The 16,131-nt window shown below is 43.7% G+C and overlaps 1 protein-coding gene across 5 annotated transcripts in view; it reads right to left on the minus strand.

Moving 5' to 3' along the window:
• Positions 1 to 16,131, minus strand: part of IKZF4 (IKAROS family zinc finger 4) — a 155,940-nt gene that overhangs the window by 42,017 nt on the left and 97,792 nt on the right. For all 5 annotated transcript variants that reach the window (XM_033939845.1, XM_033939842.1, XM_033939844.1 and 2 more), the window contains one exon: positions 13,378 to 13,545. In XM_033939845.1, the coding sequence (XP_033795736.1) occupies positions 13,378 to 13,545 (168 nt within the window). The remainder of the gene's footprint in view (positions 1 to 13,377; positions 13,546 to 16,131) is intronic.

The raw sequence follows: 16,131 nt of genomic DNA on the forward strand, positions 1-16,131 counted from the left end.
TAGCAGAACATGTTGCTCAGTAATCTATTAACTATAGTGTAGAATTTGGATTTCTCCCTGGTTTGAAAAGTGCAGTATTTAGATCAGTGTATATAAAACTGTGTGCCCCAGCAGATTCCAGGTGTGCCGTGAGATGCTGGCGAGGAGCACGTCCAGCAGGCAGTCAGCCAGTGCCAACGATAGCGTCTCTCCTCCTCTCCCCGCACCTTCCCTCCTCCAGGATCCTTCATCAGCAAAGTGACAGATTCAGAGTCGCGGACGTCTTTGTCTGGATGTCTTTCAGCTAGCTGTGACACCGAATTTAGTGTGCCCCAGTGCCAAAAAGTTTGCAGGATACTCGTTTAGCTCTTGGGTTAGCTGTTTCAGGAAGATGGTTCCATTCTATCTTTTAAAATTATTCAGCAGATGTTTCAGGCAATGGAAACAGACAGGTTTGCTGAACACTATTCATTATGCTCAAGTATTGAAGAGGGAGAACTTTTTCTTGGGTGTTGCAAGGAAAACATATGAATTCTTTGTTACTGACTCTCAGAACACTATGTTGGTGTCCAGTTTATATAAGATATTGAATAAAACTATTCCATGTCAGGATTTCAAAGCCTTAAGCTGGAATATGGACATTGGATTTGGAAACCCAAGTGACTTTCAAAGATCTTATTGATTCTTTAATATGTACTCCTACATTGGTGTGTTGTGTTTGGTTGTGGAAATGCCACTTTTGCACAATATAGAGGGCTTATTTTGCTTAGCTGCAGGCCCACAGGGCTTATATCCCTACCCCACTTTGTTTTAAATGATCCATTATGGAGGGTTCCTTTGCCCATTCCTTGCCAGATGTCACAATAATTTTGGAGGAGGGTTTAGAGGCATTTCTACAAAGAACTAAAATCTATTCCCCCTTGGGATTTTTGGATGAGAAGGCTTCTGCTTTTGGCTCAGTGGGCAAAGAAGGGCGGCTGTTGCTCTGCAAGGAAATGCCATTACAACATTAGACACAAAGTGAAGCATCTTCATTCTGGTATTGAAGAAATGCCTTACACTCTCTTGTGCTGCTTGTTTAACTTTTTGTCGGAAACAAGCAAAGAAAGATTAGGTTCTTACCTCGATAATCTTCTCTCTCAAAGATGTGTATAGTGGTACTAAATCATAGGGTTTTGCATCTAAACCCACAAACTGCTTGCAGAAAACTGTCAATCATCTTTTCAACTCCACCTCCTTTCCAGTGAGCTGCTCCCACCCCCTCAGTTAGTAAAAAAGCAATCAAGTAGCACTGTAATAAAAGACATAACCACAAGGAGGGAAACGGGGAAGAATCCCTGATAGTACAATTCTGTTCTGCTCTGTAACAAACATTACCAATAAACATTATAATATTTGAGCAGCAGCTATAAAACAGATACAAAAAATGTGCAACCAGCACTAATCTTATATAGAGCACACAGCTACTTGCACGTCTCACTATCCAACAGAGACTTGAAGCAGACTACACACTTGAGGGTGCTCCTTTTTTTTTGTTATTCTCTCAGCTCACGTGAAAGATAGAGATTTTTCAGGATTCAGACTTGATTCTGAGAGAGAAGGTAGGCGAAGTCCACGTACAGGGCGGGCTTCAGGACCACAAGACATCTACAAGAAAGAAGATTATTGAGGTAAGAACCTAATCTTTCTTTCTAGTGCGATGTGTCTAATGGTCCTGAACCATAGGGACATACCAAAGCAGTCCCCAGAGTCTAGGGCATGCCCGCTGAGCCTGCCTTGAGAATGGAGGTCCTGAAAGCAGCGTCTTTCTTGGCTGCTATGTCCAGGGTAGACCATGTAGCCACTCTACAGATCTCCTCGGGTGAGACAGCCCTAGTCTCCGCCATGAGGCAGCAACTCCTCTGGTGGAGTGAGATTTCAATGCAATTGGTGGCTGCTTACCGCAGCCTACATTTGCGAAGAAAATGGCAATCCATCTGGAAATCATGGCTTTATACACTGGCCTCCCTTTCTTGGCATGACTGGTCAGGACAAAATGGTGATCCAATACACAAAACTCATTGGTAACTTCAAGATACTGGAGGAGAGCTTGCTTAACGTCTAGCAAATGCAATGCCCTGTCCTTTTTCTTCAATTCCGGAGGGTGGAAAGCAGGCAAATGGACTTCTTGATTTACATGGAAGGCTGAGACAACTTTTGGTAAGTAGGACGAAACTGTGTGTAAAAAGAGCCCTGCTTATGTAATTTTGAGGAACGGCTCCCTGTAGGAAAGAACGTGCAATTCTGAGACTTGTCTTGGTGATGTAGTTGCCATCAAGAACACTGTCTTGACTGTAAGATCCAGAAGGGAAGCCTCCTGTAAAGGCTCATATGGAGGTCTATTGAGACCCTGCAATACGGTGTTAAGATTCCAGGAAGGGAAAGGGGACGCACCGTTGGGCACAACCGAAGAGCTCTTTTAATGGACCAGGTGACTTCCGGGTGAAAGGATAGGGAGCTTCTGTCCCACCATGCTTAGAAACAGGAAAAGCCTGCTATCTGCACTTTCAGTGATCCAACCGACAGACCCTTCTGAAGTCCCTCCTGCAAAAAGTCCAAGACTACCGAAACTGAAGCTTGAAAGGGCTCTACATCCTCCATAGTTCACCAGCGCTAAAAATACTTCCAGACCTTAGCATAGGTTGCCACCGTTGACAGCTTCTTAGCTCTGAGCAAAGTGGTGACGACAGCTTCCAAACAACCCTTGATCATCAGGGCCACCCGCTCAAGAGCCATGCCATAAACCCAAAGTGTTCTGGATTCTCGATAGGGACAGGTCCTTGAGTGAGAAGGTCCAATTGGACTGGCACTCTGAGGCCTTTGTCCCTCTGGAGACAGGCTAGGTCTGCATAACATGGTCTGCGGGGATCAATTAGGCATCCCTAATACTACCAACTACTTGCAATCCTGTGAATGACTCGACCGAGCATGGTCCATGGAGGAAACACTTATAAGAGCTCTTTCTCTGGCCATGTTTGGACTAACACATCCAACCCCACACTTCTGGGCTCGTACCTTCAGCTACAAAAGTGAGTCATCTTTTGTGTTTATTAATAATAATAATATAACAGTTTATATACCGCAGGACCATGAAGTTCTATGTGGTTTACAATAATTAAAATATGTTACAAATTGAATGGATTTAACAATGTTCTACCATCAGATCCATGATCCATCTGTGGAGAACGCCACCACCAAACTATGGCACTGAATGCCCGGGGGAGACAGAGATCATTCCTCTGGGTTGAGTGTCTGCTGATGAGAAAGTCAACCTGCACATTTTCCATTCCCACTACATGTATGGCTAAGAGAGTCTGTAAATTAGCATCTGCCCACCGAAAGAGAAGCTGAGCTTCTAGGCACAACAGGGCACTCTGATACCTCCTTGCTTGTTGACACAGGCCACCGCTGTCACATTGTCTGAGAAGACTTTGATTGCCTTATCTTCTAGAGACTTCTCCAGTGCCTGAAGCATTAGTCGAATGGCTCTGAGTTCCACGCAATTTATGGACCACTTCTGCTGAGCCATTGTCCATTGACCCTGAACTGGGTGTCTGTTGCAATGACCCCCTGCAACTGTAAAGGCTGTCATCGGTCATTAGTATCACCTAGGAGGAAATGAAAAGAGGCATTTTCGTAGAGAGGGCAGCCACCTGAACCTACCACCACAGGCTTCTCTTCTCTGCTGGTAACTATGAAGTGTTGCTGAAGCAAGTCTGTCTAAGGAGACCAGCAAGAGAGGAAGGAATCTTGGAGAGATCTCATGTGTGCTCCTGCCCATTGGACCAACTCTATGGCTGCTGCAATTGACCCCAGGACCTGCAGGTAGTGTCATAAGAACATAAGAAACGCCTTCACCGAATCAGACCATTGGTCCATCCAGTCCGGTGGACCAATGGTCTGATTCGGTGAAGGCATTTCTTATGTCATGCCATGAGAGATGACCTCTAGAGCAGATCCGAAATCTGCTTCTTCAGCTTCAGTCTAGCTTCAGTCTGCATGGATATGGAAGGAAAATATGGCCCAAGGCCATGTCAAACAAAACTTCCAGGTACTCCAGGTGCTGGGTTGGCTTCAGCTGATTCTTCTTGAAGCTGACAACCCATCCCAAGTCCTGGAGGAGTTTCACCACTCTTGAAACCACCTGTTCACCTTCCTCCTTGGATAGAGCTCTGATGAGTCAGTCATCCAAATATGGGTGCACTTGTATCCCAGCCTTGTGGAAGTGCGCTGCCACTACCACCATCACCTTGGTAAAAGTGCTGTTGCTAGGCTGAAGGAGAGTACCGAGAACTGGAATCCAGCACATGAAACTGCAAGTACCTCTTATGGGCCGGGAAAATAGGAATGTGGAGATAGGCCTCCGTCAAATCAAGGGATGTGAGAAATTCCCCCAATGCCACAGCACTATGACCAACCAAATAGTCTCCATACGAAAGTGCAGTACTTTCAGGGTTCCAGAACTGGCCTCCAATCCTCTGAGCCTTTCTTTGGCACAATGAAGTATATGGAGTATCTGCCCGAGCCCGATTCTTCGTCCAGGATAGGCTCTATGACATGGAGGTCCAGTAGTCTTTGTACCATTGCCCAGACTCTGAAGGCTCTCTTCAGTCGGCCGGTTGGAAAATCTATAAATTGGTCTGGAAGGAAGGCACAGAACTCGATTTTGTAACTGTACCAAATAATTTCTAGACCCAAAGGTCTGCGCCAATTTGAGACCAGACCAACCAAAAAGCTGACAGCCTGCCCCCTATCTGGGGAGAGGAGCTTGGCCCCTGTCCTGGTGTCACTGTGATTTCTTAGAGGCTATGGTGGAGCGAGAATCTGAGGCTTGCTGTCTTCTGCCAACATTGACCCTCCATGTCATGTGGCCTGACGTATAAGGACGGAATCTTTGAGTGCCTCAAAAATTGCTCCATCCTGGACCCTGAGCTGTCTGGTAAGGTCTTGGGATGGTCTGTAACACTTGCCATCCAGACCCTTGCCAGATAGCATCTGCCTCTGAAAGGGAAGCCTGCTCAGTGTGGCTTTAGAGGCAGAATCTCCTGTCCACTGTCTGATCCTGAACAGAGTATCTGCTATATAATTTACTCCAGATAGGAGCATTTGGGGATCCTTGTCATCCTCCAGGTCTGAGGCTCGAGACAGTTGGGTGTGGCAAGCATGTGCCACAAAGATAGTCACAGCTGTCATCTCAATCCCTTGGGTCAATGCTTCAAATTGGGTCTTGAAGAGCAAATCCACTTTCAAGTCCTCCGAATCCTTTAACATCACATGTCCATCACTAGGCAGGGATGTGCGTTTGGTGACCTGCGACACCAGCAAATCCACTTTCAGCTGAACAAACAGCTGTTGGAAATCCGGAGCAGGAACCCCTCTGGAGACTCCCAGTGGTCCACGACCAGCTTTGTGATGTCCAGATGCGAAGGAAAGCATGCGGTCAGAGCAACAGAGCTGCTCATAATGGAGCACTAAGACAGTGTTCTTCAACCTTTTGACACCTCTGGACTGGCGGAAATAAAATAATTATTTTGTGGACTGGCGGTTAAGAACACTGGGCTAAGTCGTGGGCCAGATCCCGCCCCCACAATAGTACAATTGTAACACCATTTTTTCCATTCATTTTTCATATATATATATATATATATATATATATATATATATACACACACACACAATATAATCTTATTAACAACACATAATGGTTAACCACAAAATTAAACTACACAAAGCACACTGTATTCTTCTCAACATGCATTCCTACCATAAAATAGATAACCCCATGCAAATAGAGGACCAAAATCTAAAAGTACTAATATATACAAACAAAACTCTAAGATTCAAGAATCTGCATGCAGTACAACCCTAGAGAAAAAGAAACAAATGCATTTCTTCCTGAACAATGCAAAATACAGACAGTAGATGTAAATTCTCAAAATTAACACAATTCAATCACTAAATTTAAAACTAAAATCATTCCCCCTACTTTTGTTGTTTCCCTCCCTCCATGCTGTGCCTTACCTTCTGGCCTGCTCTCGCCTTGCCAATTTATGCTGTCCCCGGTGTTATCTTCGAGCCGGCTCCCTCTTCCTCAATGCTGCAGTGCACAAAGACGCGGGCAGCGGCTCCTCGCATGTCCCATGCCTCATCTGGAAACATGTTGTGACGTCAGAGAGAAGACTTCCGGTTTAGGCGCCCATGGCTTTGTGCACTGCAGCACTGAGGAAGAGGGAGCCGGCTCGAAGATAACGCCACATCGATCGCACTGCGGACCGGTGGTTGAAGAACACCGTCTCGGGCCCGATGCACCTGCCGGACCTGTGGACCGGCAGGAAATTTCTGTGGAATGACATCGGTCCGCAGACCAGTGGTTGAAGAACACTGCACTAATATGAGGGACCTGGAGTAAGTTCCAGCTTCAATTCTCTCAGCAAGGTGGAAAAAATGACTGACAGCGCAGAAGCCTCGAAACGTCGGTGCACTGTGAGGTCTTCCATCTGGTCTGGGGTAACTGTTGACCGCCACTCTCATACAAAGAACCAGAATCTGCCAGCGAAACTTCATCCTGGGATAACAGTAGCATGGAATTGGATTTTCCATTTTCCCAGTCTATATCAGACTGAACTTCCTGGTCCAAGCCTCGTTCATGTCTGGCCGGACCACATAATGAGGGGAGATCCCTTATGCCATCGCCTCTGGTGACAGTTCAAATAGGCATTCCTCATGAGGCTCACAAAATCTGGTATGAAGCTTTGTACTGGGGGTCTCGAGGATCCCGGCAAAGACCATTTGCTGGACCTCCTGGGCTCCATGGCCACCACACGTTTGTGCTTGGTTAATGCACCTTTGGAGGACTCTGGAAAGGGCCTCCTCTCCTGGGAACACTTCTCCTGTGGATCCCCAGCCCTGGAGGAGGCCGAGCCCAAAGGCTCCTGCCCCTCTCCCACATTCTCTGCTACACATGGGCTATGGATGCTTCTCAGCAGGTCATCCAGCACAAATCTGGCATGATATAGGGGTAGAAAAGCCTGAGGGGTCCATCCCTGTTGATTTTAAGCAAAATTGAGGGGGTTTGAGGCAGATGGAGGCTTTAGAAAAAAAGATTGTATAAAATCCAAGATGGCTGCCACCAGCAAAATCAAAAATGGCCTGTGGAGACTTCCCTGAAGGACAAAAAGCACAGGAAAAGGGGTTTTATAGGGGAACCTTCAAATCTGACTTTTGAAGGCCCCCTTCCCCCCAAAGGCTATAATAGCCTTACTCACTGTGCCATGTGGTGCCTGCCTGCCTACCTTAGCATATACATTCAGCTGGAACAAATGGAGACGAATGCTGCCTAACAGATTCGCTGGATGAACCTGGTCTTTGGGCTGCCAGTCAGACCGAACATGAACCCTTAGAAAACCTTGTCACAAAGTGGGGGGTGGGGAGAGAACCAGACAGCTGGCTCACTATTAATCACTGATGCCACATGAAAATATTCCAGGTATATCTAAATCTGCTTTGTTAACAGAAGTCACTTATTGTGCTCAGAAAACCGCTGTTGAATGGAGACCATACGGTGAGCTAGATAGCCCACCACTAGAACAGCTTGTTTCTCAATCATTGTACAAGTGCTTCTTTTTTAGGTGCTCACAGTCACACACAGTATTTTAAAACTTTAGTTATATGAAAAAAAGAGACTTAACTTAATGTAGACTTTTAAAGCAGTATGTTATAAGTCTGGGGTCCTGACGCGTTTCGCTAACCGCTGCTTCAGAAGACCCTAACTGCCAAAGGCACACTAACTCTTGCCCACACCGACTCTAAAATAGAATAAAGAAATAAATAATTAGCTCTCCTTTAAAAGAAATAACCCTACCTCATGCAATACTCATGACACACCCCACACACAGTACCTGTAACTACTCATTTTCTCTTTCTATGAAGACGCTGACTGACTAAACTCCTCCCCTTCTTATACGACAATCCTAACAGTGACATACCTTTTCTAAACCCTCCCATATACTGAAAACTCTTGCTGATTGGATAATACACGATACTGACAAATTTAAATACCCCGAGCAACTAAACCTCCCACCCACAGCTTAACTTTTAGCAAAACATTACAGTGTACTACTAACCTCTTGCCCATCAAGGATCTCCTGCTGTCAAAGACCTCACCATCCCTAATCAACCATTAGAGTTTTAACCTAAAAATGCTCGGCATTCCACCTCCCAGTTAAGACCCAGAGGGGTCACTTTCTCCCACCGAAAAATTCACTCTTGTTGCCTTCTCCACAATCTACTTGTCACATTTCCCCCTCGCAGTAATCATATGGTTTCAAGAACCATAAACTGTAGATCTTGTAAAAAGTGATTATACCCAATCCAATGCTGAACTAAAGGTGCTCCCTCATCACCCCTCCTAATCTTACTCAAATGCTCAATAATATGTGTGCGAACAGAACGCGTAGTATGAAGGGGTGCAGTTCTGAAACAGGGTGAGGTCAGCACACTGATTTCTAAGCCTCTGTGAAAGAATGGTGAATCATTCCCTCTCTCCCCCTTACCTGTCACAAATTAACCCTTATCTTATTTAAGCAATCCTTATTTGGAAAGGACATCAGCTGACAGGCATTGAGTATGTGCAAAAATACAGGTATTGTCTAAGTGCTGAGTTGGAGGGTGATCACGATGTAAAAGCATGTACCTTTGTATCCACCAATCATTAGACATGTAATCGAGGGAGTTACTATGATGTCATTAGCATAGAAGCATAATAAAAGGAGCTCGGAGCTTGCCACGTCAGCGCCTCCGCTCGACTCTTAGCCTGCGTGTGTGTGTTTGCTGTGTCCCATCCCTACAGTAGTATGACTGATGTAAAACAAAAAGCAAGGGCATTGGATTAGATACACTACACCCACAGAGTTACAATCAGTAACTGGTGCAACTGGTGCACATAATTCAATTGAGGGTGAGTGATACTGCAAACAGATAGTGAATATGGGCATATAGAACACTGCCCACACTCACTATGCCTTCCCTGAAAGTTATGCCCCTGTCCATGATCACTGAAATATTGTGATCTTTTTACCAGATCTTTTAAATTTTTACCTCTGGCATACGCAAATCTAGGGGGGGCTTCTAACACAGGATGCACCTGAAGGATGTGCCAAAACAGTTTTATGATTTTCTTGATTTGAAAGGCCTTCTGGGTAAACCGCAAAACACATACTAAAGATGAACTCTCCTGCTGAGTAGAGGGTTGTAATAGAAGTGATCGCTGAGCATACAGCGCATGCAGTGCATGCTTAAAGCCTTTTTTGATGGATGACTTAGGATACCCTCACTCTTCAATCCCCCTGAACCGAGAAGGAGCCAAACAGCCTGCACTCAAGCTCCTGAATAAATCAGGACACAAGCAGCTACGCAGGGGACAGCCTCTGAGCTTCAAAAATACAAAAGCAGGCTGGCTAACTAGGTGTCCCGAGGGCTGATCCTGCTAGCAGCAGACTTCAGCAGCACGAGTGTGCATCTTTTTCCAGGCAGAGGTCCAAAAACGTGGGAACCTCTGGGTACCGAGCCTCCAATCGAACATTAGGAAAAATACTCGAAAATAATAAAAATGCAGAGCTGAGCAGAAACACTTCTGAGCAACTTGCTTGCAGAAAACAGCTCCCTGGAAAGGAGGAGGCGTTGAAAGGAGGTGGTGTTGAAAAGATGATTGACAGTTTTCTGCAAGTAATTTGCGAGTTTAGATGCAAAACCCTATGGTTTAAGACCAGTAGATGCATTGCACTAGAATTTTGAACAGTAGATTCTTAAATGATTTAAATCTTTAATAATTAAGCTTTCTGATACTTCCTCCTTTTTTGGTCATTTTAGGTGAAGGAGAAATATCAGAAAGGGGGAAAGGAGGTGTGTTGGGTATGCAAGAGGAGTAACATGAGAGGTTATAAGAGTATAGATCTCTCCTGATTTCTGGGCACAGATTGAGAGTTTTGGGTGGGGGTATGGTATGTTTTTATTGGTTTAATGCTAAAAATGTTGATTAAAATTTTGTCTTTACCATGTTATCATAAATTTCTTGTGATTCTTATGGTTATTTCTGTTTTCCTCAATAAAGAGATTATACATAAAAGATCTTTCCATTGGTCTGTTAGAAAATAAATCTCTCCCCTTCTCCTCCTATTTTTTTCTTCCCCCAGTGAAGATGTATTATTTCCTGGCTTCCATGAAGTAAGTGAAGATTAGGTGTGCAAAGATGATCCGAAATTCTGTGCATTGCTGGGACTGGCACCATTCCAGTTCAGATGTTGCTGCAGAGTGAGGTCCCTGCCTTTCCTGAGAGAGCTGCTACTGACTCACCTTCCACTGACATTGCACCTTTTAATTGCATTCATAGCATCTCTGCTCACCTCTCACCACATTCAGCACTAGGGGCTTTTCTGCAGAGTGGTTTAACCTATAGGGGCCCTTTTACTAAGCTATCAAATGCAGCTTAAAATGGAATACTATGTGGCCATGCTCATGTATCCTGTAGCAAGTGCCAAATCTGCCCATACTAATAGTGTACTAAAGAAATATATCTTTTGGAGGAGGTATATGTCTAGGGAGTTGAGAGTGGTATTCCTGCACTAATCAGTGAACAGATACCACATGAGTCTTGTCTACAAAGTAAGTGAACATGCAGTAAATTTTTATTAATGGTTGTGTTCTCTTGGCAACATTAGCTCATGGCCATTAATACAAAAAATACAAAACTAGCTATTTTTATGTCTGTGGTAAAAATGGCCTTAGTGCACAGGAAAAACATGTGTAAGGATGTGCTAAGACCACTTTTTACCACAGCTTAGGAAAAGGACCTCTAGTTTTCTTTCATATAAATTTTCAAATTATTTTTGTCTTTCTCTGTGGCAAGGTAAAGTTTCTTCAAAGAAATGACACTGACCAGCCAATAGTACTGCAAATTAATCAATGTTATCTATTGGTTAGTATAATAATTATTAGTGGTTGCCATTACTCTCTTCAGCAGAGGCTAGGGCTGCTTTCTGTCCTGGTCTCATCTCTTCCATCTTAGAGCACTCATCGTTATCTGATCTCAAGAAAGCATGGGACAATACATAGGCCCTCTTTTACTAAGGTGCGCTAACCGATTAGCGCGCTAAATGCTAACGCATGCATGTTAGTCTATGGACACGTTAGCGGTTAGCGCATCTTAGTAAAAGAGGGGGATAGGGTTCTAAAGGAGAGTAAGGGAGAGTAGATAGTAACATAGTAGATGATGGCAGATAAAGACCCGAATGGTCCATCCAGTCTGCCCAATCTGATGGTATTATTATTATTAACTAGGATTGATTTATTACCCTTTTGAAGAATAGTACTTGAGTACCTGATTGTAAAACCGCTTAGATAACCTTATAGGCAGTATATAAAAGCCTAATAAACTTGAAACTTGAATAAGTTAAACATAGGCAATAGAAAATTACAGCAGTAAAAATTCAAATACAAAAATATGTTACATTGCAATAGCAATAAAACATTTTAACAGACATAACAGTGTGTAAGAAAAAAGGAACATATAGATAGATAAGATAGAGTAACAGGAGTAGGAAAATAAGGGGACTAATTTAAATAAAGTTGCACATGAAGTCAAAAAAGTGCTTGAATATTATCTTAGCTAAGGTAGGAATAGATAAACATGTCATGCTATAGTTTGTGTAACCAGCGTCACTCCTTGTGTGTAGGGGTGACTAGCAAATTAGTTACTTCTCCCATTAAAAACTCAGGAGAAGAGCCAAGCTTCTTGAAATAGACACAGTCTAGTGTTTAGCAAAGCCTTTCCGGGAGTGCATGCCAGAGTGTGGGAGTATGAATGGGCAGACTGGATAGGTCATGTGTTCTTTAACTGCCATCATTCGCTATGGCTTTCATTGCAAAGAAAAGCCAACCAAGTTGAAGACAATGAAGCATGTTCCTTACCCTCATATAAGAAGAGCACAAACAAGATTTGGAATGCTAAAAATGCTTAGGGATGTCTGAAGGGCAAAAAAAAAAAAGTTTGAGCTTCTTTAGCTATGTTAGCTCTGCAGTACATAAGATTGGCAATACATTTTAATTGCCACATACAGTACATTACGTAAGAAATGACCAGGGACACACAGAGTTGACATTTATGCCATACAATGAACTAGTTATTTCTACATCATAGCCTGTTTTCCTACTCTTGAAAACATTTGAACAGTTAACATTCTGCTCATTTACAAGTCAATGCAAGAAAGCAGTGCCCATTTCTGTGCCCATCCCGTAAGTGTGCAAACATATCAGATGCATGTGCACCTTCTGGGTCTGTGCTAGCAGCAGCTACATTTGACACACAAGAAAACTGTACCTGCATTTGGAGTTGCACGCATAAGCGTCCCAGCATGTGCTAGAATGCTGTTCTTTACATACAATCTTTGCAATACCATTGCCTACATGTGGAGTGGTATCCATCACGTGCTTGGATGTTATGTGCACGCTATTCTGGCTGAGATACACAATTGTTACAAAATGTCAGTCTGGGGTACCAGTCCACCTTCCCCACCTCAGCTACTCCTCTTCTAGGAAGCAAGAAAAAGTTGCAGATCTTGAATTCTCTTCTAAAGAGAAGAAATAGGGATAAAATCCTCCCCAGTTCTTCCTACAGAAGAACGAGCTAAAATCCAGGCTTTGCATTAAAATCCCAGCATTAGAAATTGCTGCCCTCTGCCTTCAATTCTTCTGTGCAGATCTCTGTATCTGCGCTGAATAACTAACATCTTCATTATTATGGAATTTAAATGAACTGTGCACTAATGTCTACCTGAGGCTTTGCACACAGTTAGTTCCTGCACAAAACTCATTTCAACATAGGGTGCCCATAAAAGCTGAGCTAACCTGTATGCAAAGTAGAGAATGACACAGGGACATTTTTTCCCCCGTCCCTGCAGGAACTCAATTTCCCCGCCCTGTGCCTGTGAGTTTTGTCAATGTCCCTGTTCCATTCCTGTAAGCTCTGCCTTGACTGCACAAGCCTCAAACACTTATGATTTTAAAGTGTTTGAGGCTTGTGCAGATGAGGACGGAGCTTGCAGGAATGGGGCAGGGACAGGAAAAGAACTCGTGGGGACAGGAAAATGAGTTCCCATGGGGACAGGGAAAAATTTGTCCCTGTGTCATTTTCTAGTTCAAAGCTTTAACATGTTTAACTGCTTCTCCATTCGCTGCCCAAACCCCGAAAGGAGATGAGGCCTGAAAAGTTTAAACATGAGCTGTCTTTAGGCCTCCAGCATTTTTGTATCAGTACACATGTTAATGCCTTTTCCAATTCCATGCATTAGCCACAATACTACCCACCAGAATGCGTGCGCAGGTGTCCTGTCAATGCGTCTCTCCGCCGGCAGGCATAGTTGCAGAAAGGGCATTTGAAGGGTTTCTCGCCTGAGTGTAGCTTGATGTGACGCAGGAGATTTCCCTTCTGAGTGAAGGAGGCTCCACACTGGTTACAGTGAAAGGGTCTTTCACCTGAAAACAGGCAGCAGAGAGTCACTTGCTGATAAACAATCATATCATGAAAACTACAAAAAATACAAAGGATCTAGGATAGGGCCTGTGGACATCACAGAGACCTCCAATAGCAGATACAGCATGGTGGTTAATTTGCACACCCCTCCATCCTGAACCCCATAGGCAGTGGAATGCTTTTTTGTTTGGGGGGGCCTGAAAGTTTCACCCCACCCCGCCCCCATCTCCATCCCCAGAATCTGCCCCTATAATAATACTAATTGCAATACAATTTTTTCCATTCATTTTTCGTATATACATACAGTATAATCTTATTAACAACACATAATGGTTAACCACAAAATTAACCTATACAAAACACACTGTATGCTTCTAAACATTCATTCTTACCAGAACACAGATAACCCCTAAGCAAATATGGGACCACAAACTAAAAGTACTAATATATAAAAATGAAACCCTAAGATGCAAGACTCTGCATACAATGCAACACCACAGAAACAGTGACACATGTCCCCTAATACTGTGCAAAATATGAAGACAGTAGATGTAAATAGTAACAGTAGTAGTAGTAGTAGTAAATTTGAAAAAAACTGATACAAAACAATCACCACTTTACAAATCAAAAGATAGAAATAAAACAAATAACGAGAAATAAGAAAATACCATTTTTATTGGACTAATCCATTTTTCAATTAGCTTTGAGAGGCCAAATCTTTCTTAAGGACAGTACAGTATACTGCTGTTATGGTTGTCAGCATAGCTATTGCTAGCATTCTTAGTTGGCATAACTAATATCAGCAAAGGCCTATGGGAAATTATCTGACTCTGGATGCAGAATTCTGTGCTCCTGCACAGAATTCACATACATTAATCATTCAGCCAGACTGGATTGTTTATCAAGAAGATAGGCTGCTTGAAAGGGACAAAGAAGCCAGAGACTAATCCCATCTACCATGCCTGCAAGTATCACACCTTCCTTATCAATTAAATTAACCATTGTTTCAAACAGTTTACAAATTCTAAACAGAAAGATACTGGGACATACAATAGTTTCTATACACAGAATAAGATTTCAAGCTAAAAAGCCTCCTTTCTGCAACACATCTGCAGCTCTAGCTCTCTCTTTCTCTGTCTATCCTTCTCTTTATCTATGGAACCCGAAGCTTGGACCATCACTCCATCCCCCTTTTCTCTCTCTCTGCCTTTCCCTGGAACTTCAGGCTTCTATGTCTCTCTTTTCCTCTGAACTCTGTAAGGCAGGGAAACTGCTTTGCTCTCTCATTAATTGTAATGCTTATAAATATTGCTTTTCTGTAAGCCTATTTCTATAATATATTCTTTATGCAATCACCTCTGGCTGTGCCTATTATTTGATTCTACTTCCTGGTGAATCTTCAGTGAGGGAACTGAACCTGGGACCTGGCGTGTGTAAGGGCACTGCTCAAGTAATCCCTACCACCATATATTTTGGGGGCTACTAACAAACCTTACAATGGTATCCTATCCTGTCCTGAGAAAAGGGATTTAGTCCTCCCCCCCAAATTGCCTTATTTCCATTTCCTACTTATAAATTTTTATCAATACAGTTACAATACAACTTAATTCTACAAAAAGCAACAAAAAATTTTTTTCTACCTTTTGTTGTTTTTGTTTTAATCATCTTCTTTTTGCTCTTCTTTCTATGCAGAGTTTGTCTCTCCCTTCCATGCAACATCTGTCCTCTCTCTTTGCCCCTTAAAGCCAGCCTCTGCCCCCTCTCTATACTCCACCTACATCCACCCTCTCTGCCCCTTCCATCCACTGTCCACTCTCTCTGCCCTTTCCATCCAGTATCTGTCCTCTCTCTCTTCCATATGGTATCTTCCCTCTTTCTATGTCTCTTCAATAAACTGTATATCCTGTGCCCCTTCTCGCCTTTGTACATGATTCATTTCAGCTTCACTCCCTCTCCATTTTTCTGTCTCCACCCCTCCCCTATGCTCTGCTATCTCTCTCTTCTCCTTTCCTTCCTTTCTTCCCACTCTACTACATGGTCTGGCATCTCTATCTCATTCCCTCCCCCCCATGCCCCATGCTCTGGCACCTCCTCTCCTTCCTTTCCCTCTGCTCTGGCATTTGTCTCCTTAGTTTTCCCTCCCCCCATGCCCTGGCATCTCTCTCCTCTCCTTCCTTCCTTTCTCTCCCTCCCTCCTTCCTTTCCCCTGGTCTGGCATTTGTCTCCTTCCCTCCCCATGACCTGGCATCCCTCTCTCCCCCTCCATGATCTGGTATCTCCTTTCTTTTCCCTCCTTCCCATGGACTTGACATCTCTCGTTCCTCTCCTCTCCCTGGTTTTCCTTCTCCCTCTTTCCCTCTCTCTTACCAATTGGGTGCAACAGCAGCATTTCTCTTCCCCCCCTTCCCTGGTCTTCCTTATCCCTCTTTCTCCCCAATTAGGTGCAGCAGCATCATTTCTCTCCCCCTTCTCCCCTGGTCTTCCTTTACCCTCTTTCCCTCTCTCTCCCCAACTGGGTGCAAGAGCAGCATTTCTCTTCCTTCTCCCTTTTTCACTCTCTCTCCCAAATTGAGTGCAACAATAATATT

Source organism: Geotrypetes seraphini, chromosome 3, assembly GCF_902459505.1.
Source record: "Geotrypetes seraphini chromosome 3, aGeoSer1.1, whole genome shotgun sequence".
In the NCBI taxonomy this organism is placed as follows: Eukaryota; Metazoa; Chordata; class Amphibia; order Gymnophiona; family Dermophiidae; genus Geotrypetes; species Geotrypetes seraphini.